At 54.3% G+C, this 27,169-nt stretch overlaps 8 protein-coding genes across 8 annotated transcripts; 5 read left to right on the top strand and 3 right to left on the bottom strand.

Moving 5' to 3' along the window:
• Positions 1 to 476: 476 nt before the first annotated feature.
• Positions 477 to 1,725, bottom strand: HER10_EVM0000386 (UBA domain-containing protein Ucp14). Its single transcript, XM_035470171.1, has 2 exons — positions 1,098 to 1,725; positions 477 to 1,046 (listed from the first exon to the last, which is right to left on the bottom strand). The coding sequence occupies exons 1-2, from the start codon at positions 1,350 to 1,352 to the stop codon at positions 498 to 500; spliced, it is 804 nt and encodes a 267-aa protein (XP_035328755.1). The 5' UTR covers positions 1,353 to 1,725; the 3' UTR covers positions 477 to 497.
• Positions 1,726 to 1,971: 246 nt separating this feature from the next.
• Positions 1,972 to 3,696, top strand: HER10_EVM0003040 (di-trans,poly-cis-decaprenylcistransferase). Its single transcript, XM_035472728.1, has 3 exons — positions 1,972 to 2,467; positions 2,524 to 2,783; positions 2,834 to 3,696. The coding sequence occupies exons 1-3, from the start codon at positions 2,246 to 2,248 to the stop codon at positions 3,426 to 3,428; spliced, it is 1,077 nt and encodes a 358-aa protein (XP_035329039.1). The 5' UTR covers positions 1,972 to 2,245; the 3' UTR covers positions 3,429 to 3,696.
• Positions 3,697 to 4,149: 453 nt separating this feature from the next.
• HER10_EVM0012766 (PHD-finger domain-containing protein) lies at positions 4,150 to 7,249 on the top strand. The gene is made up of 3 exons (XM_035482152.1): positions 4,150 to 5,653; positions 5,716 to 6,590; positions 6,651 to 7,249. Exons 1-3 carry the CDS (start codon positions 4,452 to 4,454, stop codon positions 6,773 to 6,775), a joined length of 2,202 nt encoding a protein of 733 aa, XP_035330246.1. The 5' UTR covers positions 4,150 to 4,451; the 3' UTR covers positions 6,776 to 7,249.
• Positions 7,250 to 11,728: 4,479 nt separating this feature from the next.
• On the top strand, positions 11,729 to 14,935 carry HER10_EVM0012391 (leucine Rich Repeat domain-containing protein). The gene is made up of 2 exons (XM_035481787.1): positions 11,729 to 13,386; positions 13,439 to 14,935. Exons 1-2 carry the CDS (start codon positions 12,825 to 12,827, stop codon positions 14,803 to 14,805), a joined length of 1,929 nt encoding a protein of 642 aa, XP_035330207.1. The 5' UTR covers positions 11,729 to 12,824; the 3' UTR covers positions 14,806 to 14,935.
• A 647-nt stretch (positions 14,936 to 15,582) lies between these two features.
• On the top strand, positions 15,583 to 17,015 carry HER10_EVM0003307 (uncharacterized protein; the record flags this gene model as incomplete). Its single annotated transcript, XM_035472989.1, has 2 exons — positions 15,583 to 15,782; positions 15,980 to 17,015. Exons 1-2 carry the CDS (start codon positions 15,763 to 15,765, stop codon positions 17,013 to 17,015), a joined length of 1,056 nt encoding a protein of 351 aa, XP_035329069.1. The 5' UTR covers positions 15,583 to 15,762.
• A 497-nt stretch (positions 17,016 to 17,512) lies between these two features.
• HER10_EVM0011766 (uncharacterized protein) lies at positions 17,513 to 19,945 on the bottom strand. The gene is made up of 4 exons (XM_035481187.1): positions 19,784 to 19,945; positions 19,580 to 19,710; positions 18,423 to 19,525; positions 17,513 to 18,360 (listed from the first exon to the last, which is right to left on the bottom strand). Exons 1-4 carry the CDS (start codon positions 19,830 to 19,832, stop codon positions 17,973 to 17,975), a joined length of 1,671 nt encoding a protein of 556 aa, XP_035330131.1. The 5' UTR covers positions 19,833 to 19,945; the 3' UTR covers positions 17,513 to 17,972.
• A 1,141-nt stretch (positions 19,946 to 21,086) lies between these two features.
• HER10_EVM0000936 (RNA recognition domain-containing protein) lies at positions 21,087 to 22,429 on the bottom strand (the record flags this gene model as incomplete). Its single annotated transcript, XM_035470701.1, has 3 exons — positions 22,355 to 22,429; positions 22,147 to 22,293; positions 21,087 to 22,087 (listed from the first exon to the last, which is right to left on the bottom strand). Exons 1-3 carry the CDS (start codon positions 22,383 to 22,385, stop codon positions 21,087 to 21,089), a joined length of 1,179 nt encoding a protein of 392 aa, XP_035328814.1. The 5' UTR covers positions 22,386 to 22,429.
• A 365-nt stretch (positions 22,430 to 22,794) lies between these two features.
• HER10_EVM0001347 (uncharacterized protein) lies at positions 22,795 to 24,678 on the top strand. The gene is made up of 5 exons (XM_035471098.1): positions 22,795 to 23,323; positions 23,424 to 23,497; positions 23,583 to 23,682; positions 23,836 to 23,932; positions 24,044 to 24,678. The coding sequence occupies exons 1-5, from the start codon at positions 23,231 to 23,233 to the stop codon at positions 24,148 to 24,150; spliced, it is 471 nt and encodes a 156-aa protein (XP_035328863.1). The 5' UTR covers positions 22,795 to 23,230; the 3' UTR covers positions 24,151 to 24,678.
• Positions 24,679 to 27,169: the final 2,491 nt, after the last annotated feature.

The following is a 27,169-nucleotide window of genomic DNA, read 5'->3' on the forward strand; positions in this document are numbered from 1 at the left end:
CTGGCAGTGAATTACACCGTAATTTCGGGTTTCTTTACGGCCAGGATCTGGAGCCAGGATTGCGCCGTACTAAACCGTTTTGAGAAACGACCGAACCTCTTTCGGGCACCTCATTATCGATCATCCCAAGAATGGCCATTCGTCTTCCCAGGCCCGCCATGAATTGTGAATGGTTCATCGGTATATTAGTATTGGATGAGCAAGACCCTCTGGTTTATTCGATAGATTGAGCCTCACCAGCTCATACTCCTAACCATTCGCAGGAACAGACTGGAGTCTTGCTGCATTTGCCATAGCTTGAGAGATAATGCATAATGTCCTCCCGACGGTTGAAGGCAGATCCTTGGTGCTTGGTAGAGAGTCTTTGTGAAATCTCGGAAATGCAGAACAAACTACGCCAGAATAAGCCTTCCCGCAGACCTGGCATCATCCAGTGCTTCAAAAGCGAACTCACGTCAGTGTAAGTGGTATTTTGTGTCTATTTAGGGCTATTTAACTTAGTCTTGCCGCCTTTCTTGGCCGGCCGGTCTCCTCCGTCCTGCGTTCCCATCCACCTGGCCCTGCGCGCCCGAGGTGGTCGCAGATGAACCCTCACCTTCCAACCGCCTTCGAAGACCCTCGAATTGTGTCCTTCTTCTCGGTGTCTTGACTCCGACCATCCATCCGGGAAGGCGCCATTTTGTCAATGCAACTGGTAGCAAGTCGTTCCTCCACGAGTGTCCCACAATCCAACCGACAGCAGCTCCCAGCAGTGAACCAGGCCACTGGAAGAGTGCCAGCTGTAGAGCGAGAGCGTAGCGGTACGTCTTGTCAGAGAAAGTCAATCCGACAAATTGGTCGTTTGTAGGCGGAGCTGCGGAAGCCGCGACGCGATATCGGTAGATATTTGGGATCGCAGCATGATATTGCGCAAGGATAGCGAAGATGATCGGGGTAGGGCCGGCTGGCATATAGTTGAATAGACCCGCGGTCAATGTCCGCGGTATGATGGACAGTAAAAGAGGAGGCATCACTGCAGTGAAGAGAGCTGATACAGCTACAAATGACTAAAGCGCTGTCAGAATCACCCCGTCCACTCAGGCCTTGCAGCAACTCACAGCGTATTTCCTTGATCCCCATATTTGTTCAACGACCCTCAAGTGGTAGAGAGTCATTGATGCGAAGAGGACCTCGCTCGAGTTGGTGCAGCATAGCTGGTACGCCAACAGGCGCCAGAACTGATGATAGCGCCATAGATGGGTGTCTACAACAATGTAGAAGTAGTGCTTGACGTCAAGCAAGCTGGCAGCAATGGAGCTCGTCACAAGGCCAAGAACGAGGGTGCGCGTCACTGGCGCATTCGTGAAGGACATGTTGTGGTTGGACGTCTATTGCATCGTAGGCCGGGTTGCTTTCTCAGCAACACTCAACCGGTGGAGGGGCAATGAGGACGATCTCTTGCCCTTGGATTGAGGCACCTGCACTGGCTCGATTGGGATGCGCCCTTGCTACGAGGGGTTCTTTGCCAGCTGCTACGGAGCTTAACTCAATCGTGTTCTGACAGTGTTGCGCAAGTTAGTGGTGTTGTCGGAATCGACGGGCGGTGCCGGAGAGCGAAGGGCGACCGAAGGATGGTTGATGCCAGGTGGTTTCTTTGGCTGTCGCCGAACCCACTTGGAGCTTGATGCACAGCTTGTGCTGTCCCTCGTCAAGTGTGTCCTTGGTTAAAGCCGACTGGACTTTCCCTGTGGTGCAGTTGGGGAATGGCCCCAGCCTCAGGCGTTGCGACGACGCCACGAAAGAGGTGGGCCACTAGAGCGCAAGATCCACAGGTTCAGACTTTCCCATGCAATGACGAGGCTGGAGGGCTGAGTGTGGCTTGCCCACCCGCCGGATCCCCGGATTGCCATTCGCTCAACGAATTACTGTGCAGCTTTCCATTCAGTGCCACCCTTGCGTCCCTTGCGTAACCCTGTCACGACGTATTTCCGTGAGGCGCAGAGCTCTGGGCACACGCCGCCGCTGCCGTTACTCCAAGCTTGAGATTCTAGGCGGGTACTTATCCAAGTTGCCAACAGATCTGACGCGACCCTCACATAGTGACACCACTGATTTCTTGTAATTCTTGTGAAAGATATTCCTCCTACATTCTCTCCCCGATTTCTTCCCTTTCGAGAATCCCTCCTAACGCATAATTCAACACATTTACAACTTTCCTTTCTCCTTACCTTACGCTGAGCGTCGCGCCAGAGCTCGGTCAGACAGCATGTCAGAAATATTCATTAACCACATCACTCGATGGCTTTTTAGTTCGCCGCCTGCCGAGTGGGCAATAAACCAACTGCGCGAACTACTCATCGGGGCCTTGAAGCAAGGACCGGTTCCTCAACATGTCGCATTCGAGATGGATGGCAATAGGCGGTATGCCCGCGGCAGGAAGATGGAGACGATAGAAGGCCACCACCACGGTTTTGAAGCCCTAGCAAGAGTGCGCGTTCCCATGGCCCTATCTTGTGTTGCGCTTGCTGACTTCCATCACAACAGGTTCTCGAGATTTGTTACAAGTGCGGCGTCAAAGTCGTAACCGTCTACGCCTTCAGCATAGAAAACTTCAACCGCCCGCAATACGAGGTCGATGGGCTTATGCAGCTGGCCAAGGTGAAGCTCGAGCAGCTGACGAAACACGGCGATATCCTGGATCGATACGGCGCGGCGGTGCGTGTGCTTGGACAGAGAGATCTGATTCGCAAGGATGTTCTGGAGGTGGTCGACCGAGCTGTTGACATGACCAAGTACAACAAGCAGTAAGTGGGCAGAAGCTACTGCTCAAGATAACTCAGGCTGACAGAATCAGAAATGTGCTGAACATCTGCTTTCCGTATACTTCGCGGGAAGAGATGACAACGGCCATGCGATCCACGGTACAGGAGTATATGATGCCCCCTGGACCCAAGTTCACGCCCTTCCCGGCTGCTCGTATTTCGCAAAAGATCATGTCGAAGCAACTGGAGCACCGAGAGCCCCTTCCGACCATCCGGGACACATCGCCGGCCCCCTCTTCACGATCCGATGGTGATGATGGTGCGTCGTCGTCAACTACTCTTCCTCCCGACTCGCCTTCACCGCCGAGGCACAGCGGCGCAGCAAGCGGGCACCGCCTGAAGAATCCAGAGACAATTACGGCTGAGACTCTCAACAACCACATGTACACTGCTGGAAACCCTCCGCTGGATATTTTTGTGAGAACTAGTGGCGTAGAGAGACTCAGCGATTTCATGCTTTGGCAGTGTCACCAAGATACGCACATCTTCTTCTTGAAGTGTCTTTGGCCCGACTTCGATTTGCAGCACTTCCTGCCTGTGCTTCTGGAGTGGCAGTGGAGGCAGAAGCAGATCGAGAGAGACGAGCGGCCAAAACAGGCGATGACCAAGGCACGAAAGCTTGCCTGAGTCTGTCCCATTGGACATAACGGCCGAGGGTTTCTATGGGGAGGCGTTTCTTAGTTGCTTGTAGTTGTGTTTGGCTGGAAAGAACCAGCTTCGGGGTCTTTTGCTTATGATTGAGAGACCACAAGGAGGGAAGGCGGGCCTGATACCACGAGAGAGTGTTTGTAAACCATATTGATATCCATCAAATTCATGTTTCGTAGATGACGCATTTGTATTGTGCAGGAAGGGAAGTTGCCCGTGCAGTCGCAAATTACGGCAAAGTTCACTTGATGGCGGAATGATCTTTGGAATGTTACAAAGGAACGCATCGAGTGATAGTTAGGTACTCCAGACTTGGGCTTACCAAGTTGTGGCGCCGATAACACGATACCCCAGGAATGACGCAGTTGATGTGGCTGATAGCGGATTGCCAGTGTTCAATGAGGTGCCGCGCGCAACACTGGCCTCAGTGCCCGGGACGTGACATGAGGTGCGCGGTGCAGGCTCCTATCTTTTTTTTTTTCCCCTTTCCCGCTGGGTCTCAAAGTAAATGTGGCTGAAATGCGCGGCGCGCCAGGCATAGGGCCAATGGGAAACTGGGAAGGGACCAACCGCGGGCGGTGGACAGGTTCAGGTGAGCTCCGCTCAGGCCTCAGGCCCAAATCACTCGCTAAGTGACGGATGGGGTCACTCAACCAGCCAGTCCTCCTCCGTGCCCGCGGCAGATAGGTCCCCAAAAGTGCGTCGGATGGATGATGGAAGATCCCGCGGCCTTGCTCTTGATTTTCCTCGCGCACTACCCCCTCTCACCACAAGCATTCTACACCGTCTAGGTCTGCATATCGATCAGAATGCCTTAGGATTGTCAAATTCTTTCTCAAATTTCAAAAATCTCGTTTCCTCTGAAACGAGAAACTTCGAAACTTTACTCTTCCTCCCCACCGCACCCGTTTCTCTACGTCCGTCACTGCGCCAGACCCTCGCTCTCTCTCACTACGACAGTCGACCTCGCGCGTTCCTCTTGGCACGCCGATCGACGTCGCGATGAAGTCGGCAAAGACATCGTCGGGGGATACTCCCTCAAGTCGGAGGTCCCAACCCGTTCGACAGACACGAACCAACCCCCCGCGCGTCTCCTCTGGCCTTCGAGGATCAGCGAATGGCCGAGACTCACTTGCTGGCGGCTCTGCTTCTGACCAGCCCATCGACATTTATCCTGCCATATCCTACTTCTCCGATGCGATTGCGGCCCTCCCGAAAGAGCTCGTCCGACACTTTACACTTCTGAAAGAGGTCGATGCCAAAATATTCGCTCCCGAGGATGCGCTCTTCAAGCTCGTCGACGCTGCCATGAATGCCCCTCTTCCACAGCCCCGACCAGTGAACGATGCTTCCAGCAGTGTCGCACCTGCATCGGCTCCAATGAGTGCACAGAATAGTTCCAGCGGAGGACCGCTGGGTGGCCCGGCCCCTCCACCAGCTCCCTCGACCGACGGTTCCTATGCGACATCCATCTACGACCCGAGCAACTTTCCCCGTAGACAGCTTTTCCGACAGACGGCCTACAAGATTCAGGAGATGCTCGGGTCATTGGAAGAGAAGAACCATGTCATCTCGACCGCGAACGATGCACTCCAGAAACAGCTGGCCCGGATTGACGATGTCTGGCCGCACGTAGAAAACGAGTTTAGCGACGAGGCGAAGTGGGGGAGCGATACCCATTGGGCATACCCTGAGAATCGAGCTGCCACCAAGGCGGCACATACTGAGCGCTCACGGCGTGAGGGAGCTGCTGCGATATCGGCAGCCGCTCAACAGCTAGCTGAGGAGGCCGCTGCTCGAAGCGACGCACGCAAGCAGGCTGTCCAAGCTAAGAAGAGTCAAAAAACGCAGGCTCAGCCTCATGAATCCGAACTTGACGACGCTGAAGGTCGCAGCAAACCAGAACCGACGAAGAAGGGGCATGGAGGTGGCAAGGCACGCAAGGCAGCTGAGGCTGCTGCCAACGTCGGCTTGGGAATCTCAACAAATGGCAATACGAACGGAGCCGCGCCGCAACCCAAGAGACGCAAAGTTGAGAAAACTCCTAGTGGAAACAACGCAGCGGAGCGGGCCATGAGCACCGTCTTTGGAGCCACAGCTTCAAAGGCCAAGACGACAAGCCCGAGGGAGACCCCAGCGCCAGAAGGTGGCGGTCCGAAGAAGCGAAAGGCACTGCCGACGGGTACCGGTCAAGCAAAGAAGAGGTTTGTATTCTTCTGTTTGCGACAAATTGCCATCAAAGACTATGTACTGACGTCTTGTGTAGCAAGAATGGAGCGGCCGGCATGTCTCCGTCGGTTGCTTCGTCTCCTGTAATGAGCAACTTCCCTGACCCAGTGTTGCCTCGAGGCTCCCCCGCGCCGATGACTGTGACCCCTGTACCCCCAGCTCCCAAACCTCCCACTGCCTCGAGGGCCAAGCAAAGCACCACGCAAGCAGCTGTGGAAGGCGGTAAACAGTCTCGGCCGCCGTCGTCTGCCTCAGGAGCCAAGCCTAACGGAGCGGCCACGGCCGCGGCACCCCTGCCTCCGCCGACACCCGAAGCGGTGCCTCTTCCCGTCTTGCCGAAGCCTGCAGCCGAAGTAAAAGCTGCGTTCAAGGAGCCCTCTGCGCCGCCGGTGCCAGAACCGACAAAGAAAGAGCCCGATACGGCTGAACCGAGCATCAAGCCCAGTATTCCTGCGGCGAAGCAAAAGAAGGAAACACCGAAGCCCGAGGAGCCGGAGACGCCAGTGGAGACACCGGCACCAACTGCTCAGACGGTCACCGCTGCGACAGTGACAAAGAGTGGACGCGCCAGCAAGCCATCAACACCAGCCATGGCGACCTTCCAAGAGGCAGCAAGGCCTAAGTCAGCCCGCACTACGGACGGCACGAAGGCCAGCAAACGGAAGAAGAGCAGCGCGGTCATTAACACAAAGACTGCCAAAACAGCGGGCCAGCCCGAAGAGAGTGATGATGTAGATGAATCGGAGATTCAGGCGGGCAAACGCAGCTACGATTACACGGAGGATGAACCGACATATTGCTACTGCCAAGGTGTAAGCTACGGCGAAATGGTCGCCTGTGACGCAGCAAACTGCGAGCGGGAATGGTTCCATCTCAACTGCGTAGGCCTCAAGGTGGCACCTACCGGAAGCTGTAAGTCTTGATATCCGTTTGTGGTTGGCCGCTGGTGTTCGTATACTAACGTCAAACCAGCGAAATGGTATTGCGAGGTGTGCCTGCAAAAGTTTTCAAAGTCGGGCAAGAAGCTCAGCCACAAGTACAACGTGCTGCCGAATTCAACCAGTATCTCGGGCAAGCCACGACCCCCTTACGCCTGAGTCGGTTGTTACGAAGTAAATGTAATGGGCAACTGAGGGGTGGTATATACCACATTCCATATGGCGTTGGTTTGCATTCTGCTGTCTGGCATGGAAGTCGGGCGCAATGTCCTGGATACCTTTGAAGCATCGGGGGTTCGTTGTGGGAAATGGATTCAAGTGGCTCAAGGCATATACAAACTTGCTGTCCCTTTGCGAATGGAGTAAACAGTACATATTACTGGGATGACAAGAGGCGCGGGGTGTTTTTCTTTCTTTTTGGAGTTGTTCAACTGGGTTGTTTGGGACACACAGAGTCAGCAATCTGGCCCGTCATGTCGAAAGCGTTCTTGTCTTGTAACCCGTCATCTGCAATTGGCCACGGTCGGTAGTCCCTTTTTCGCTGGGCGTTAGACGAGCATCTACGAATACTTGAGAGCTACGGCTCAAAAAGGTTCAAACGTTTCTCCATGACTTGAGCACCTTAGTTCCCCGCCATTGAGTATTCCCCATGTCTTGAGAGATACCCCATTACTCGGCTCGTGGGGAAGAGAAAAGGCAGATTTCTTTCTTCGGACGGTTTCTTGCGTTCTGGCTTTCATGCCGCTCTTCCCCGGTGCTTTGGCCCCACGAGAGTTTCATACCCCGTGGGTTGTCCCGCCGCGGAAGCTAAGCCGGGCGTCGGACCTGAAGCTCCTCCTGCCTGCTCGTCCGGAGGAGAAAGGGGAAGGGAGTTCGTTAGGAAGGAGAGGTGTCCAAAATGCATGACATCGTGACTTTTTTTTTCAGTTTTGACCGGGCAAATGCGGTGAAGTGAGATCCGGCGGATTGCGGGGGGAAAGTCAGCTTGTGCCGTGATGTAGATGCAGGGGACCTCCGGTGGGATAGTTCCCTTCCGCTCGTCGAGGTACATATGCCAACGCGGTCTAGGCCCTTGGTTTCATCGAGTCGACAGAGAGAGAGATGCAAAGAGAGGCGAACAGAACGAACGACCTTGTGGCATCTAGTGTTCGACGCCGCCAATGCCCAAGTTTGGCCAGATTTCAGTGTAAGTACGGTAGATAGGTTGTGCCCTTCTCGACAAGTTGAGGAACGGCCCCCCTTATTTTTGTGACCCCGATGAGTCGGTGAATAAAAAAGAATGGGGGAGTACAAATATCAACAACCCCATAGTAGAAACAGAAAGAAAGAAGATTGCACTGGCTGTGACATGTCACATATTCATTTGGGGCTGGGATGTGGTTTTCCGGGGTAAACATCCCCACCTCTTGGCTCTTTGGAAATTTTCTCTTCAATCAAAGAAAACCAACAAAGGGGGTGGGCGCTTTCAGGATACGACTGTCCACAGGAGTAGTTGCGTTGGGCGTGAAGCTGAGGGGAGTGCAGGCGGCGAAAAAGTGATCTGAGGCTAAGTGGTGAGGCTACCTTAAGCGCGTGCCTTGAGGGTGTGCCGTTGTCCGAGGCAAGGTAGTACAACTTTCCTATCCGAGTTTGGTCAGGTTTAGATACGATATGGGAATAGGTTTTTGAGGGGAAAACCTGGGGTAATTTTGACGGGTCCTGAGTGGCTGGCTGGCTGGACTGATGGAGGGCATGAGCGGGCAGGCATCTTTTTCGTAGTATGTGTTGTCAACTTGACTGTGGGACAAACCCGAGTTTGCAACTTTGCAGTTTGGGGAAGGTTATGCCGCTTGCCTGCCCAATGGTTCGTCGATTGGCAAAACCAAGAGAGATGGTAAGACATGCACCAGGTACGCGAAGACCCCCTCTGACTTTGATGGGACCTCGCCTCCAAGGGACTTTCGTCCGTACTACGGATACTTGGAGAAGTCAAGTACCCCAGCACCCGCTAGGTCGACCTATTTCTCAGACCTGTTCCAGAGATGCCGGAGATGGGGAGTCTGGAGAAGGGGGAGGGGGGTTGGAACTTGGTTAGTATCGTCGTTTTGTGGCACTGTTGTTGTTTCTACGTTGCGCGTGACCGACCACTAAAGGGAAAACCATGACTACAACAGCTATTACTATGACTAACAGCAAAAGCACCATGACGGGGTCGGGGGCAAGTCAAAGAGAAACACCCAGGGCATTGGCATTGGCATTTGGTGTCAAGCCCCCCCTGAGCCCTGGCTTAGGTATCCTTTTTTGACAAAACGTGCGAGCAAAGCATGGCGCCATTCGATGGGGAGATGGAGACATTTCGCTTTCTCGACTAATGACTACTACGGCGTGTACGACGTATACGGCATTGGTGTTTTGGACAGATTTCGATCCAGCAGTACGCTTGCTTGCAGCCTTGCACACCCTGTTTTTTATCCCTTTTTTTCTGCTTTTTGCAATGCGCGTGACTCTTAGGACGACGGCTGTGTCGGTACCCACGGGTTTCTCGGTTTCGACGCTCATCTTATTCTGGTCATCAGACTGGATTCTCTCAGTTTCAGCAGTTAGTAAGTAAATTGAGCATCGAAGGCGGCGACGGGGCCAACAATAATAGCTGGGTGGGTGTGAGGTCCGATGCTTCGCTTTTACAATTTTGCAGCTCTCTCTCTTAAGGCCTAGGAGTCGATGGAAAGCACACATGATGCTGAACTAAACCGACCTAGACCCAACGCCGACAGGGTGGCACAAGGCGGTTGGCCTCGGTTCTGAACTTCTGTTACGCTTGTTTCTCTGGCCTTCTATGTTTACACTAGCCTCTGGCTTTCAGGGGTGGATAATCTGGGGCAACACCACGCGGCCCCCAGCGACCCCAACCTTTTTCGAACCCGCCAACCGGAGATCCGCTAGGATGCCACGGGTGCTAGGATCTTCCCGCTCATTCGTACGAGTGCTTCGTACCTGTCTGCTCTCCTGCCTTTCCGTTTCTTGTGCTACCGTAGCAGGTCACAGGGTCTGAGCAGGGAGAGACAACGCCGTCGGCGGCATCAAGTGGTGAGAGGGCTAGATCTGCAGACAGACAGACGTCGGGAGTCTTGCGATTCGTACGTCTGATCTGGGCTTAGGTATTCCTGTGTGCGCGCCAATGTGTAGGAGCTAGGGATCCGGAGACTCATTTACTCAGCCAGCCAGTTGCACGAGATATAGTAGAGAGAGCTGCAAAATAGTTGACCATGTCTGTTTCTTGCTCTACCAAGTAGACTGGCATGGACATGTAATGATCTACCCGGGGACGGTACTCGAGACCTGGGGAACTGCTCGCCCTGCGCTCGGGAAGACCTTCCAGGCGGGCCTTTTCGCATTTCAGCTCGGAACCCCCTTGGGTCTTTGGTACCGCCTCAGACTCAATTCTTTTGCCTGCCTGAAAAGAATGCGCGTGCTCGCTTCGTTCCGGCAGTGAAAGGTCAGATGACCGGTTGATGAGGTGGCCCTGGAGCATCCCGTCCGTATCCGGTCGAAGAACGGTTTTGAAATGCCAAGCACTCCTGTCTGTCCCTGTCTATCCGGATTGCTGGGGAACTGGACAGACATTTGTTGTTGTTGTTCTCTCTTTGGTCAGAGGTGCGTGGTTCCGATCGGGCGACCATCCGACAACCGGAACGGCCGTCTCGGGTGCGGTACCGGTCTTCTGTCGGCTTTGTCGTGGATTACACTACGTAGTCAGCGACATCGCAAAACCCAAAGCTCACAGTGACAGAGATGGAATGTTAGCGGGCTCTCTCGGTGTTTGAGATGGAGCGCCGCTGGCACCGCGCTCCCTAGAGCCTGGAAATGCCGAGCCGAGGAGATGCTCTTTCCTGGCGTGACTCTGTGTCACTGTGTGAGGGTAACGGTGTGCGTGTCTGGGAGTGAGATTTCCTCATCTTACCGGAGATCAAGTCTTGTCGTCGACGATCTCTGGCGCAAAAGGCTGCATTTGCTGCAAGAGGTGTCTTGGATTTGGATGTCGTTGTCGATTTGCTTTTATTCTTATGCACCTAGAGAGGTTGCGTTGCGGTACAGAGTGAGGTACTTGGTAGTGTACTGTACGTACCCAAAGGCAATGTAACGCTGCATCAAAGTGCGAGCAGGGCAGGCACGCAGGATTCAGGAATAGAAGGAGTGGAGGGCAAGGCAGGTACTTTCTGCAAAGTCTGGGCTTAGGTAATCTGACGTCCTCTAGGGTACTTGCGTGACTCGACTATTCAGAGCGAGCTTTGGGAAGCATTGGAGAGCTTGGAGAGCATTGGAGACATGCTGAAAAGTTTTCCCAGTTTCCATTAGTCGACAATTGTATCCATTACGTTTCCGAACCGCACTTCTTCGCCTCATCTGATCACTTCCCCAAGCCAAGCTTTCCAATTACACAACCACGCAGCCAGTTCAGCTCCCAGACGTGACCCGGCTCTCAGCTCTGCGCAGCTCTCGGCCCCAGCGTGTGCTGTCACACAGTCACGGTCACACTTCTCCCAGTCTCTTCCCCGTCATTTTCTGATGTGGAATTGGATCGTCCCTTTTTTCTTCTTCTACGAATCCCGAGCCATCATCCATGTTCCCTTGGACTCGGTTCTGGGCCCCGATATTTTCTCTCGGTTTTTTTTTTTTTTTCTCTTTCTAGCGGGACCGAATGACCGACCACCATCGACCGACTTTGCCTTGCCAGCCGCTCAGCTTCCGTACGCTATGGTCGCGGCTCGCTGTGGTCATTCCAACTCCGTTGCCTGACCTTTACATCACCCTGCCTGCTCATCGAATTACCATTTTCACAACCCGGGATGGCTATGTCTACATCCAGTCAGACAACGGCCTGTCCGGGGCAAGGTTGGACAAGTGCGGAAGACGACCATTCCTTGACACATCTTGCGCATTCGTTTAATGACTGAACAAACCTGAGCAATGATGTTATGCTTCAGCTCATTGCCTACTGGCTCAACTCGACACACCCATGACATTCTCATTACCAAATACCCGTCCAATGGTTGGTTGCCGGCCTGCTTCGTGTCGCCAGCATTTTTCCTCCTTCGCCAGCCCATTCGTTCTCTTTTCCCATCCGGACCTGGTGTTGTTTGACCGGTTCATGTCCCTGGACCATGGACCTTGACATGGACCACCATACCCGACGGACATCGTCTACCGTCCGTGAGCACGAGGAAGCAAAGCATGTCACCTGGGCGCGGCACGCCAGTACCGCCGTACCGCGCCGTGTCATGTACGGACAAGGCTCCGCCTCCATCTGGATGAAGCTCTGGATGCTCATGTGACGAGGCAAGTCTCCATTCCTTTGTTTCCATTACCCAATTTTTGGCCAAGAGCAACCCTTTGCCTCTTCAACTTGCTATATTAATCTGCGGGCCGCTCACACTCACACACACACGCCCGGCTACTAACGCCCAGTGCAAGCCACTCTTCCGCATGACATTAACGAGACGTCCTCAATCCTAACCTGCCTCTTGCGATACTGGTTACCTTACCTTACTGTACGAAGTACACGCCCAGTCCCAAACTCCCAAGGACCTAAACCCAGCCCATCCAACCCAATATCCTGATCCTAATCCAGCCCAGACGCGATCCGTTGGATGACTCTATCCCAATCCGCCCCTGTCTCTTGATTCTCACGCCCCGTATACACCCTTATACATAGAGTATCTACTTCCCTCTCCCTTTCCCACCCCAATATCACCTCAACGATTGCGAAGAGCACGTCTTGTCTTGTGCCACGCACTCCCTTCACCCCCTCGTCTCGTCTCCTTTCCCCAAGTTCCAACGTTCCCTGGTCTTGGTCTAGTAACATCACAAACGGTTGAGGTTGGACCACCTGAACACGCCAAACCACCATCTTCCCCGCATCACCATAACTTCCTCTTACCTAAAAGCCCCGGTCTTTGACTAATAGAAAAGTCGCTTCTGGCTTGCTCTGTCGACGGACCCGGGCCCCCGGTCTCGTCTTTCCTACATTGCAGCTCACACTTTTTTTTACGCTTTGCCATACGACTAGTCTCTTTCTACCTTACCCCGGCTTGTTCAGAAAGAAAGGGAAAGAAAAAAAACCAAGACAGTGGAGAAAACGTGTGTGCGTTTGGTGGTGTGTCGTGCAAACCATTGAAACAACGAGCGCAGCGACCCGGACCTTCAAGGTCAAAGTAAAGTTCCTGCAGCCATGGCTTCTCCGCGACTTCTCCAACCGCAAACCTCGTCCCAGGACCACACCTTACACACCCCCCCAGGCACTCCTCCGACAGGCCACAACCACACTCAGACTCTCGTCGAATACAAAATGGACAGCCCAGAGCCGCACCGACCTGCTACCCCGGAAAAGAATGGCAGATCCTCTTTCTCGTCCATTCGCGAGAACGACTCCGACTTAGCCCAGACGTTCACTTCCTCAAAAGTCTCTTCCTACGCACAGAAAGCAACCAACGCCGTGTTCGACGACTCCTCTGCCTCACCCTCGCCGATCGCCTCACCTTCCCTCGAGATGGCTGAAGTTCAGTTCATGCCCCCCGTTACCCACCCCAGCAGCAGACTTCATGGCGGCTGGTATCCTGCCTCCAGCTTCAAGGGCTGGAAGCAAATCAATGTCAAGGGCAAGACGGCTAGCAAGAGCTTCAGTGACCTCCAGGCACTGCACATGTCATGGAGCACCCCTCCGCCTTCACCCAAGGGCAACAAGCCTGCCAACTGCCGCGCGCCCATGGAGAGACTGCCATTGGAGATTCTAGGTACGTTCACAGTCTTTTGTCATGGAACCTCGCGAAGCTGACAATGTCAAAGGATCCATTATCGAGCTCCTGGTCCTCGACATCCCTCCGCCGTACGGCACCGCGCGTCGCAACGTCGACTTGATGTCCTTGCTTCTGACCTCGAGATCGGTGCACGCCGCAACCCTCAACACCCTGTACAAGCACATTACCATTCCTCACTCGAGAATCTTTCGCAAGTTCCTGTCCAACATCACAACACACCCTGCACTAGGCACCATTGTACGGCGCATCGACTTTAGCCACTTCAACAACGCGACCCTTTTCGAGTCTGCCAGCGAGCGCAAGGGCACGCGGAACCTGACGGAGGAGACATTGTTGCAATGCTTGGAGCTTACACCGCACCTCCAAGAGTTCCTGGCTATGGAGCACATTGACGATGACCTCGGCGCCGAGGTGATGCAGAAGCTCTTCTTCGGCATGCCTCGCCTGCAGGCCTTGGACTTTGCCGGGTGCACATCACCGTCTTTCAAGAATTCCTTCGCATCCCTGGTAGACATGGACTGGCCCGAGACGCTTTCGATTACTCGCCTCTCCCTTCACAAGTGTCTGACACTCCCCCCCGCGCTTTTCGAGAAGATCATGCCACGCCTCACCAACGTCACGCACCTAGACCTTGCCCAGACCAAGATCACCGACCGAGCGCTGCAGGCCATCCCGAAGACGGCCAAGATTACCCACTTGAACCTCGCCAAGTGCACACTGCTCACGGCGCCCACCGTTATCAACTTCCTTGCGACTCATCCGGCGGTCAGGAACCTCGTTTACCTGAGCGTGGCCACCGATGCTCGGAGTCACCAGCTTCTGGATGTGGAGGACGTTTCGCAGCTCATCCCTGTGCTGCCCAAGACGCTTCGGTCTTTGAGCCTAAAGGGTAGCCGCATGGATGACTCGCACCTTGAGTTACTGCGACCTCTGACCAAGTATTTGGAGGAGCTCGCCGTCGGGCGCGACATGGATGTCAATGCCGCCGCTAAGCTGCTTGAGCCGGCGGACGAGAAGAAGCAGGAGGAGCCCCACACAATCCGATACCTGGACCTTTCGGACCTCTGGGGCAGCGAGTTGGACATCGTGGATTTGTTTTCGAGCCGAAACTCGCTGCTAAAACCGAGCTCGGTGCCACTCGAGGTGGTTGAGATCTCGGAGCAATCTTTCAAGAGCCTATCTCGGAATAGGGCACTGGAGCGCGTCGGCTGGTCCCTGCAGGAGATCGGAAGCCGATGCTGGATGGTCCGAATGCAGGACCACCGCAAGGATCAGGACCGCGGCTACCGGTGGTGGAAGATTGGCGCCGACAACTGGGGCATGCGCAAGATCCCGGTCGCGCGCGCCGAAGTCGGCGGCATGTACGGGTCCTTTATGTTTGGACGCAAGCTATGAATCACATGCACATCGCAAAATCGCATGGGAAATCGAAATGGAAGAAAAGGGAAAGGGAAAGGGAAAGCATTTGCATTTGAATGCATCGACCGAAAAACAAGCGACCAACATCATCAGCATTTGATTCCCTCGCCTTAGCCTTGGCCTTGGTTTTTTTTTTTTTTTTTCTATTTTCTTAGTTGTTTTTCTTCTTCTCTCTTCTCTCCTCTTTCATCATTCATCGTACGGAGTCGGGATACCAAAACCAAAAAAGTGCATTTGAATTTCGGGGCGGGAAATGGTCAATGATACTCGGAGCTGTGGCGGGCTTAAAAAGGCCAAAAAAGATGGGTGGATAAGAAGCAGCATTTGACGGCCTCTGCAAGCAAGAAAACAGCATCAGCGACGATCAATGACTTGGCTTTGATGTACGTTATTGAAACGAATAGCATAATATCTAACATTTATGCTCAGTTAAAACCAATATGTCTGTTTGGCAAATGAAACCCAGTGGTGATTTTTGTGGCCTTGTTCTCCTACATTGTCGGGTTGCTATTGCCATTACTGTCGCAGTAAACAATGGCTGGAAACCAAGAAGCTCTCAGCGTACCTGCAGTGGCTACATCATCGTGCCGTCACAGCGAACCTACAAGGTCAGCATACCCCTGCACCGGGATGCGCTCCTAACTTCTGTCGCCTGGAAAATTTCACCTTAGGTAAGCCAGATCAGCTCTTGGCAGAAAGTTAACTCATCTTTTCCCTCTCATACCGTGGCCTCGGTGCAGCCTTACGCGCTGACCCCATCCACTTACTATCAACCTCCAAAAAAAGAACACTTGTCAGCCTCGAGCTCCAAGTAACGTACGGACATTCTCGACTTATTTTGCCCTTTCTCGAGAAGCTCCCCCGACTTGGTACTTGGACGCATCACATATCAGCGCTTGCTCGAAAGCAAGTCGCCGCCGTCGTTGGCCCGTCATGGCATTTGGCTGGTCAGAGTAAGTAGCCACATGTCCCTCCCTCCACTCTCACGTACCCCATACCCCCAACTACATCATCGCCAAATTCGCGACATCACCACCAATGCCCGTCAAGAGGATTAAAACTAATAGCTACATCATCGCCAAATTCGCGACATCACCACCAATGCCCGTCAAGAGGATTAAAACTAATAGCACAACTACCACAACTGCAGAATCCGCTCTCTACTTCTCGTCTTCGGCCCGATCCTCCTTCCCAAGGCAGTCTCAGCCTACAAATCTATTCGAAATGCCTCCCAACACAGCGGCGAACCGATTCCCCCTCCACCCCGCATAGCCCGCGCCCTCGCCATCCTCACCATCATCGTAATCGTCTACCTCGTCAAGACCCTCCCGCCCCTGGCCCCGGAGAACCTGTTCACTCTCACCCAGTCCCGCCTCCAGATCCCCGTCGACGTCCTTTTCAACCGCCTGTCGTCCCTTCGCCCGGAATCCGCCCTCACCGCTGCCGACGAGCGCCTCCGCGCCCGCTTCGTCAACCTCGAGTCCCGCCTCCTCTACCTCCAGCTCGGCCCCGCCGCCCTCGCAGACTGCCCCTTTTGCAAGTCCGAGGACCCCAAGTCCTACTTTTACTACGCGCTTCCCGCCATCATCCTGCCCCATCTCGTCAACCTCATCGCCCTCGCCGCCGTCACCTCCTCCACCTTCACCGGCCGCGATGGTGCCCGCTGGCGCTCCCACGCCACAATGGCCGCCGCCGCCCTCGCCGCAGCAGACGCCGTCCTCGTAGGCCAGTACGACTACTCCGCCAATGCAACCGCCCTTCGCCTCCAGGACATGGACTTCTTCTACTGGCGCGCCCGCGCGCTACGCTACATCGCCCTCGCGGCCCTCGACGTCGGCATCGGCGCTCTTCTGTTCCTCTCTGGCACCCGCCGCGCTTTCGTCCTGCCGCCCTCGGAAGCGGAGCGCATCGAGGCGAGCAACCGCGTCCTGACGACGGTCAAGAGCAAGCTGAATGCGCTGGGTATCGTCAAGAACACGTCGATGCGCGACGAGGAGCTGCGGGCGCGGAGTCAGGCGTATTGGTTGCGCGAGGGCCAGATGGTACGCGAGGCTATGGAGGAGAGGGAGGTTGTTGAGAGCGTCAATGACGCGTTGGAGAATAGGATCAATATACAGCAGGTCACGAGCGATGCTGAGAATTATACCGAGGGGGTGTTCCGACAGCCGGAAGGCACTGCGCAATGAGCGGCGCGGTGTGTGATCTTCTTCAGTTGGCAGTTTAGAGTTGATGCTTGGTGGTGTATAGATAGCCACTGCAGCATCTCAAGTAGAGAATAAGAAGGAAGCGTATAATTATGGATGGGTCTAGATGCGATGAGCTTTGCGTGAACTAGAAGTGAAGTCATATTGGTGTCTAATACGTCTCAAGGGCCAGTGATCCATCGCAAAGTAATTCCGTGAGCCCATGTTCCCAACTCATCCCTTCCTGTTCCTCAATTACCTTATCCCATCGTAACCTTGATTCCAATAGTCTCCTGCCGGAGTGACACCAGACCTTCTTACTCTACGCGAACAAAGAATAGAATCCAGCAGACGGAGCAGGTATGGCCAGAAAGAAAGCGTACAGGCTTGGCGCTCATCATACCGTACCGTACAGCACTTACCAAACATTCATCCGATAACCTTCCCCACCACCTGAATACACAAACCCGAATAATCACACAGAGCAAAGCCTTCATATACCCCCTATACCCCATTCCCGTCACCAGCCAGCAGGCGCCCGTCTAGGTCGACGGGTCAGGTCAAACTGGCTGTGTGGTGGAGTGGTTCATGGTCAACAATCGATTTATACGCCAACCAGCCTACTCGACGACAGGCTCAGCTAGAGTATCCCGAGTTCGAATCCCAGCATGAGCACCAAGAGATGTAGGTAGCCACACCGGTGGTGAACTTTTTTTTTTGTCTTTAATGGTCCTCATATCTATGACTTGTTTTTAGTTTTGTTTGGGCAAGTGCAGTGAATGGTTAACTACACACAAACGTCCACCCGTCCCGGGAGAAGTACCCAATGATGATGGTCTTTACACACCCCTATGCTCCCGAGGCTGGCAGAAATGAATACACCGGTGGGGTTTACCACCTCTATGCCTCTGCACCTCTTCACCCCATAACTACATCTTACGCGGTCCACGACGACCTCCACTAGCTGCCGCCCCGTCCCGTCGCCGCGCTACTCCCGCTGTCCTTGCGATCGCGCGGTGTCCCCGCCGACGAGCCCTGGTCCAGGCCCTCCTCGGCGCTGCGCTCGAGGAAGCCCGCCCACAGGTCCGCGAGGGACTCCTTGTTCGCCGAGGTGGGCGTCTCGGAGAAGAACTCGGCGCTCAGCGACGGGGTGCTGGGCGTGCGGTGGAAGGGGGAGGCCGGCAGACGGAGGATGCTGCTTGACGCGCCCGGCCTAGCGAGCCCGGCCTGCTCGCGCTGCTCGTCCGTCCAGTTGAGGTAGCCGGCCATGACCTGCAGGATCTGGAAGCGCTTGGGATCGGAGCGGTCGATGGTGAGGAAGTGGAGGAGGTGGTTCGTCACGACTTGTCTAAGGGGGTGTGTTAGTTGGTCTGCGGTTGAGGGCCGTAGTGCAAAGAGAGGTCACAATACCTATCAACATTGTCTTCTGGTTTCGTCTTTTTCAGGTAACGGAGAGCCTTGGTGAGATGGTCATTGAGCACAATGGCCTCGTGCCGCAGTTTGCCAATCAAGAGGTTCTTCTCCTTGACCTCCTTTTCGAATGGCGCTGTGCGCTCGAGCTCCTTGGTGAGGGTTTCCTTGGCCGACTCGGCCTCGGTAGCCCGGGTATCCGCCTCTTGCACAAGCTTCTTCATGGCTTGCAGCTGCTCTTCTGACGTCTCAACCATCTCCCGCAGCTCCTTCTTCCGCGCATCCTGGATTTCGCGAAGGGCCTTTTGCAAGTTGTCAATGACCTGCGATTGCTGATCTCGCTCGGACGCGGCGCTCTCGTAGCCGTCCCGGAGACCGGCAATCTGCTCCTCCAGCTCCGTCACCTTCTCGACCAAGCTCTCCTTGACGGATCGCTCCTCCATGGCGATGACCTCCCACTCGCCCATGGCGTTCGTCGTCGTCTCGACTTCCTCTTTGAGATTGGCGACCAGCCTCATCAGCTCCTCGCGCTCCTTGACCCAGTTCTGCTGGGACAGGTTGCTTCGACTGCGCAGACTTGTCGCCTCACGCGATGTGTCCTGCAGCTCATCCCGGAGCTTCGCCACCTCTTCCTCGGATGCCTTGGCGCCGTTCTGCAGCTCTTCATTCTGGGACTCGAGCTCCTCGATGCGCTCCTTGGCCTCTTCCAGCTCGGCGCGGTCGCGCTTCAGTCTTTCGCCGAGCGTCGACTTGAGGTGGTTGACCCGCTCGAGGAGACCCTGGTAGTTCTCTTCTGCCTGTTCCTTGGCCGACGATGTCTCCTCGAGTTCCGACTTGAGCTGGGTGACGGTCTCGTGGTGTGTTCCCTGGATTGTCTCCAGCTGCTTCCTCAATTGCTCGACCTCTGATCGCAGCGCCTCTCGTTCCTTTGTGAGGGCGTCCAGCTTTGCCGTGGCATCGGGGTTGGTTTCCTGCTCCTCTGCGGCCGCCTCTATCGGGGGATTCGCATGTCCGTTGCTCGTCGGCTGTTCCGTGTGGCCATTGGCTGTTGTGCCTTTGTCCGTTGACTGTTCGGGGCTGGATTCTTCTATCGGTGCAGAGGCCTACGATGGCAGTCAGCCAAGCTGGGCTTTGCGGGGGGATCAAGGGAGTATCACCTGCACCGGGGTTTCCGGTTCATCATCGCCATCCTCTGCATTCTCGGGCAGAGGAGGCGCGCTGTCTGTGTCTATGGGTTCCTTGGGCTTGTTGGCGTTGTTCTTCTTCTTCTTGCCGCTCTTCTTCTTCCCTGCAAAGTCCCCCGTTAGCTTGGGGCCGCGCATCAACGTACACGCGGGAAGGATTCAATCGGGGTCACGAACCTGAAGATGCGTTTTGAACCGGATCAGTGGAGGGAGCGGCGGCCGACATGTTGTCTTCTCAGATGCATCGGGATGGTGTGGATAGCCCTTTGAGCTGGTGGGCGCGGAACGGGGGAAGCTCTTCTTCTTCTTCTTCTCGAGGGTCCGGTTAGTTGGGAATTGGGATGTCGACAGTTTGCACCTGGGCGGGTTTGCATGTAGGTACTTACACCACGTAAGCTAGGTTCGCAAATTAGCGAGCGTGTTCACTTCCCACGCGGAACCTAGGGTGCTGCTCCCCCGTCCCCCACACTAGGTAGGTGGCCACTGAGCTCCACAGAAAGGTACCGATAGCGAGGTGTATTAGCTAAGGCCTGGTGGACACGGCGCTTAAACGCTGGGAACCGTCCAGTCGAGCCAGGACGTGAACATTGTCATCGTAAACACAATCGTGATTTTAATCCTAGAGCGTCATGTATTTTTCATTGAGCTGTTCGGACTCTATCCTTTTCTCAGTCTTATGATATGGACGAGAAACCTGCAATTTTCATGCTGGATTTCACGGTTTGCTATGAGCACAGAATCGATACATGAAACGGTGGCCCTAGCAGGTGGTCAACTGACTTACACGAGCCACACTTTGAGGCTTGCACTTTCTGTGGCTCGACCTGCTAGTTGTGAACAATTTTGGATAAGTCTTGTATAAAGTGATGCCTAGGAATCAGAGTATCATGAAATAATTCAATGTGGCACCTTTCCTCGTTTAAGACACCTCGAACAGCTTGTTTGTTTTTCGTACAAAGTGCACCTCTGGATCAGCTGGCGCAAGTCCGTCCACGGTTCACAACCATGGGACTGAGGTGGGCAGATGGCGGGTCCTTCGCTTAGTCATTCTTATCTTATCGCCCAAAGCCCTCAAGAAGCGTCTCCGTCTGACGGAAATTTTCCCGTTTCCTCTTTCCTTCTTCACATATTTTACCCTTCGCTGAAATATCACTAGAGCAAGCGCATTTTTCCCAATGACTTGTTCATTTTTGACGCTGAAGTAGAGTGATTTAAACGCCTTTTATAATCCCGGTGCTTGCCCCCAACCTTTTGGGTTGAAATGGGTGCGACGGGTTCGCTATGTGCGCACATACTAACTTGATCCCTTTGAATTATGTCCCATTTTGTTCTTGATGCAACGACTCCTGAGCGACAGAAACACAAGTAGAATACCTGATGCCAAATAACAGAAAAAACACAAGACTTTTCGTGAAACCCAAAGAGTTGGAGAGAAACAGTTCCGTCGTAAGGAGGGATATCATTTAAAAAAGAGCCTCTTTTAACCCCTGGACTTTCTCCTCTTGCCGCCCTTAGGCGTCGCCTTCTTCGCAGACTTGGGCGTCTCAACCTCGGCAACCTTCTCCTCCTCCTTGGCAGCCTCCTCCTCCTTCTTCTCCTCCACCTCAACCGGCGCAGCCTCGATAGCCTTGGTCTCCTCGGACGCGTCGACAGCCATGGGCTCAGGCGGCGGCGCAACAGCCTCCTTCAACTTGGGCGCCTCAAACTCGTACCCGATAGCCTTGAGCTTCTCGGCGCGCTCCAGCCTCTTCTTCTCCTCCTTGGACACCTTGTGCGTCCAGTCGGACTCGGTTCTCTGCTTGGCCACCTCGCCGGCGGCGATCTTGTGCCAGGGGATCTTCTTGAAGCGCTTGTTGGCGCCCTTCCAGACGTCCTCGTGCAGCTGGTCCGCCGGCACCGTCTTCACCTTGAGAATGTGGCCGAACAGCAGGTAGCTGTCCATGGTCTTGGCCACGATCTCGGCCGTGCTGGCCTCGGCGAACTCGAGAAAGGCGTAGTGCTTGCTCGCGCCGGATTTCTTGTTGCGCGCCAGCCGGAGGCGGGTGATGTTGCCAAACTGTGAAAAGTAGCCCTTGAGCTCGTGCTCGTAGAAGCCGTGGGGCAGCCTGGAGATGAAGACCACGCCGGGCTCTTCCTTCTTGCCGTTTGTCAACTGCTTCTGCTTCTTGAACTTGGGCACCTTGCCCACGTCCTGACCCGACTTGAAGACGGTGCCGTCGCCGGCTGGCGCGTCCTCCGGATCCAGGCCGGCGGCGAGGGCGGCAATGTCGGCGTCGACCTCCTCGTCGTCATCCTCTTCCTCGAACGCTACGACAGAGGTCTCGGCATCCTCGGTGGCTTCGGGCTCGGCCTCCTTCTCCTTCTCTTCCTCCTCGACGGGCTCGGCGGGCGCGGGGGCGGCAGACTTCTTCGACTTGGCGTTCGCCTTGACGGGCTTCTGCTTCTTCGCCGCGACGGGAGAAGCTTGCGCCTCCTCGGGAGCTGCTCGGGAGCATGGTGGTAAGCCAATGCAACATCGTTAAAATCCAATTGGGACACACCTTTGCGCTTGGGAGCCTTCTCGACCTTCTCCTCCTTGGTGGCCTTCTTGGTCACCTTCTTGGGCGCCTTTTCAGTCGCAGGCTCAACCTTTTCAACCTTTTCGACCTTGGCCGCCTTCTTCGCCACAGGCTCCTTGCCAGTGACGGCTGACAACAAATGTTAGTTTTTTAAAGTAAAGGAACGTTCTTTTACAGCTTGTCAACTTACATCTGGTTCTTTTTCTCAGTTCGGGGGCCATTTTTGCTGATGTGTTTGGGGGAGCAATGGTTAGACAAAGTCCCTGGAAAACCGAACCTGTACCCACACGCATTGGTCGAGTACCGTCGCAAAAGGCAAAAAAAATAAAAATTTCCTAGATTCTGCCGTCCCGAGGTGGAGGCGGTGAGACCATGCGACCCCGCTAAACCCGCTAAGCGCGTGCTTCCAGCTGCCCCGAGAACGACTTTAAAGTGGGCTCATTTGTACTGCATGTGCGCCTGTAGTACTGTCCTTGAGCGGTGTTGCAGCACCTATCTACTCTTTACCAGTGAGCTGAGGTTGCCTTTAGTTACCTGAAAGGAACCTAACACCTAAGGACTGGAAACCCGTCAACGAGGTTGATGCACAACTAGTGCCTCTCACAAACCTCAGGCTGGGATCTCATGTGAAAGAACAGCACTATCATCTTGCCATCTTACAACCAGAACGACTTCGTCTTGACGACTCCACAAGAACACCACCCGGCCGCATATTCACCGCAGTCGAGTCTGATAATTAAGAGAGAACAATTCAACCAACGGCAGTCACAAAAGTTCTCACTCGCCATATTGCCAAAAACGCATCACAAAACTCGACATATCTCACCAGTGACCCATCAGGACTTCTCACCTTCACGAGCTTAACTAAGGAGTGCCAATCGTCCGGCGTAAATCTCCCCTGGTTCGCCCAAACTCATCAAGAAGCAACACCGTCCATACCTCTGGCGCCAACTTTACAGTCAGTAAGACTAGAGGGGGCTTACTCACAGCAGACTGCCCTCATAGGTGCCCTTATCGTCAATCGGAACGCCATTGTCTTCAAGAGAGCTCGCTCCGATCCAGCAAAATGGCCGGCAACGATGTGGAAATGTCGCACAGTGAGATGTGGGACGACTCTGCGTTGATAGAGTCATGGAACGAGGCTCTGGACGAGTACAAAGTAAGCGACAGATTCAATCTCATCAGAGGAGGGGGAGGGGGGGAAGGAGAATGCAATACTCGTGGAAGTAAGAGTAGTCAGTCGCTAACCAACCTTGCAGAAGTATCACAGCATCCACGCAAAGGGAGGCAAGCTCAAAGACCTTGATCTTCAGGAGAAGACGGAAGATGCCCAGTACGGCTAAGCCCTCTTTCTTTAATCACCCCCAAGACCCAAGAACTCTTTCCCCGAGACTCTGACACGTTAATGATCTACGCAGGACCACCAACGACGCGCAAACGCAGGCCGTCGATCAGCCAGAGATCGCGGATGATGCTGCAGAGAGAGCCGACAAAACAAAGGGGTTGAGCAGCACAGATGTAAAACACCCCCCGATGATGAACACCCTCCCCAGATGAAAATCCAGGCAGATCAAAAAAGCTTGGCTTTCTCTGTTCTCTACCTCGTCGTTATGCAGCAAACCTCTATCTTGTTCGCTTCCGCTAACGTCTTCCTTGCTTGTCCCGATCTAGGTCCAGGACCAGGCAGATTCAACAGGTGTGCCCATGACAAAGGCCAATGCCCCCCTGGGGCCTGCGACAATGGGCCCGCAGAGTCTTCTCGGATCAGGTATGTAAACGACCCCGGACTGTCCAGAGTTGGGACGGCAGTTGCAGAGTAGCCTCTTTTGAACTTGGACAACGGACTGACTGAGGAACCCCCTTTCTTCGGGGTTTGTAGTGCAAGACGAGGGTTTGAAGAGACTTTTGATGTCATGGTACTATGCTGGCTACTACACAGGATTGTACGAAGGCCAGCAACAGCAGCAGCAGCAGCAGCAGCAATAGCCGGGACCAGACAGATGCCAAAAGTAGATAGTGTGAGCCAATCGATACCCAGTGAGAGAGCGGCTGCAAGTGCGACGACGAGGCTGAGCGGACTTGAGCCTGGCCGGCTGGGACACGCCAAATGCAAGGTTGTGTGGGGAATGGGGTGAGGTTGGTCGTCCTGAAAAGCGGCTATAAGAGAGTTTATCTGATCGACGTGCGGGAGGGCGAGTTCTGTAACACGATCTGTTCCATCGTCCGATGATGCAACGGCGCCACACCGTTCCATGTCTGAGGTTCGCCGTGGCATGTGTCACACGAACGACAGGAGCAGCAACGTCTTCAATCAGCAGCCTCTTGATTCGTCTTTTCTATCCCGTTGTCTGCTTGGCTCTTGGGACGGGGGAATTTAGGATGCGGTCCAAGTCGGGGTCGGGCGAACTTGGCCTGGCGGACCCAATAAAATCTATCATGACTGCGACAGGAAGAGAAAAAAGGCTAGTGGAATCATGTCGGCTATCCAAGAGTTCGTTTTGTTTCACCGTGGAAGGGTCTAGGCTTGGTTGTTTCTCTCCGAGAGGCAACGCCCCAGCAGAATGCGTGTCGAGACTTTTTTTTTTGTTCTGACCGTCATCGCGCAGATGCACTTGGGCGGATAACGAGGCAATGTGCGGCGACCAGACCAGTCTCTGAACAGAGAGATTCCTGACAAGGCCGCCACGCCGCGGGCGGGTATACAAGAGATGGCACTCGTTAGTGCAGGCCGGCCAAGAGGTCTTGGGTATGATGAAGGCGGCCCAAGGGGATTTAGTTGAGATGACTCTCTGTAGGGTTGCGATCGGAAACAAGTCGAAAGGTATTGGATGGAAACGTGGAGTTGCAATGTTCCACCGATCCGCGGCCTCGACAATTCAAGAGTCAAGACTCATCCGGGCGTTTTCAGAGTGGACTCGCGTATCCGCGCATGCTGTCATGAACCGACTCCCGTACAATTTGTTTCCCCTATTGGTGGAGTGTTGCTCGAGAATCTGCATGGGCGTGATGCATCAATTGTTCATGGCAGCATGGCGCTTTCCTGGGCCGCTCTATCCAGAAGGTTTACACAATGAGCGTGGAGATCCTCCGGACCGGAGTCATGTTGCATAGGACGGACGTCCATCCTAAAATGAGCGATGCAGTGGATAACACGGCGCGGGTACGACGGATAGGATTAGGTTGGACTTGACAGGAGGCCGATGCCTTCTTTCGGCCCATGCCCGAGGAGGCTGGCGATGCGCTGTATACGTACGTCAGGCTGACCGAGCCACTGAGCCGCGAGCAGTAGCACAAGCAGGGCCGCAGATGGAGATGACTCCTGACATGACAAGTATCGGCGGAAGGAAGGATGCGTCAAGTGTTGTATCGACAGTATTGTGCACAGTCAGTCTCCTTGCGACTAGGACCAAGAAATGACGGGATGATGGTATGATGGCGGTGCTGGAAGGAGAATAAGCCGATGTCTAGCGCTGTCGGTGGACCTGTGTCAAGACAAGGCTGATGGTTGCACCAAAGTCCTATAGAAGCAGATAGTGTAGGAGCGGTCGGTTAGGATGGTTCCTGATGCTTGTTGGACAAGAACAGGGCACATGGATGTATTTGTGGTTGTCTTGGAAGTTGGGATCATGGATGGGACGGAGGAGTGGGAGGGTCCGTCGTAAGGTAGGCGTAGTAGTAGCGGTGTGTGGCGGCTGACAATGGCGGGTGAGATGAGCAAAGTTAGTTGGAGGACTGGATGACGGCGAGATTGGATTGGGCCGTGTCTATCTGAATGGCTGAATGTCTGTGAGTGTGTGTGTGTGGGCTCTCTTGCAAGTTGCAACAGAGAAGTCTTGGACGAGTCTTGGTGTGTGGACCGGGAAGAGAGTTGCCCGTGACCAAAAGACACGATGAAAAGAGGATAAGGTAGGTAGGGTAAAAAGGCAAAGGGGGAAGAGGGGAGAGGGAGAGGGGGCTTGTTTCAAAGTCTTCATTGGCCGTTTGAGGCGGCTGTACGCCCAGCATCAAGGTGCTTGGAGACGCTGACACGCCTGGTTCTCGCGATGCCTTGCTATCCGTGCCGACTCATGCCGGGATTGCGGGCAGATGGGGAGAAGACCGCTTGAGCCTTAGGCTGGTGCCAAAGAAGCCGAAAACCGAGATGGTGCGGGATGATGGCGTTGCAACTTGCACAGCGATATCCGTATACTACCTTGCCTAGTACTTACGGTAAAGGTACGGAGAGGCTTGAAGAACCCAGAAGGCAGGAGTGGCAATGCTAATGGGGAATGTACCTTGGCACGTGTGAAGACGATGGGACCTGCCTGGCCTACCTAGTTTCCGGAATTTGACATGTCCAGCAGCAACAATCAACGACTATCTCTATCTAGGTACATACCTTAGGAACTTGAGCATGGTGAGATGCCACCAAGCGCATCTAACCGTACGGATACTTACGATAGGTAGAGACGAGAAAAGATACGTATTTTGAAGGGTGGCAGCGCTAAAAACGATTTTGTGCCTAACACTAGGTAGAGAGGGAACACGGGGAAAGTAAGGTACCTTACGAATAGGAAAAAAAGGTATAAGGTTGATGGGTAGAGTTGTATTGTGTCTCGGTACCTGCAGGAACGGTGTGGCAGATGAGGAACTCGCCAACTCGGGATGCAGAAAAGAGGAAGGAAAAGTGGAAAACGGGGGGAGGAAAGTGGAGGGAAGGAGGCCGACGAGTTGAGCAGGTGGGGACGCCATCCCGTGGCTCCGGCAGCTAAAATGTCTTGTCAGGGGGCATTTCGACGGTCCAACCACCTTAATTGGCTGCATTAAGGTTTAGCATCCCCCCAAGACAGCGGGAGGGTTAATTTGTGTAAGGTTAGGTAGGTAGGTACCTACAGGCTACTCCGTAATGAAGAACCTGAGCCTCGGGGGAGGGAAGAAAGAGACAAGCCTTCCAAATTGGCAATGACAAGCACATCGGGAATTTCTACTTCGCAATTTGGTTGGGGCAATGGGGGAAGGAGGGTCT

The sequence above is a fragment of the Colletotrichum scovillei genome, assembly GCF_011075155.1.
Source record: "Colletotrichum scovillei strain TJNH1 chromosome Unknown Contig00009, whole genome shotgun sequence".
In the NCBI taxonomy this organism is placed as follows: domain Eukaryota; kingdom Fungi; phylum Ascomycota; class Sordariomycetes; order Glomerellales; family Glomerellaceae; genus Colletotrichum; species Colletotrichum scovillei.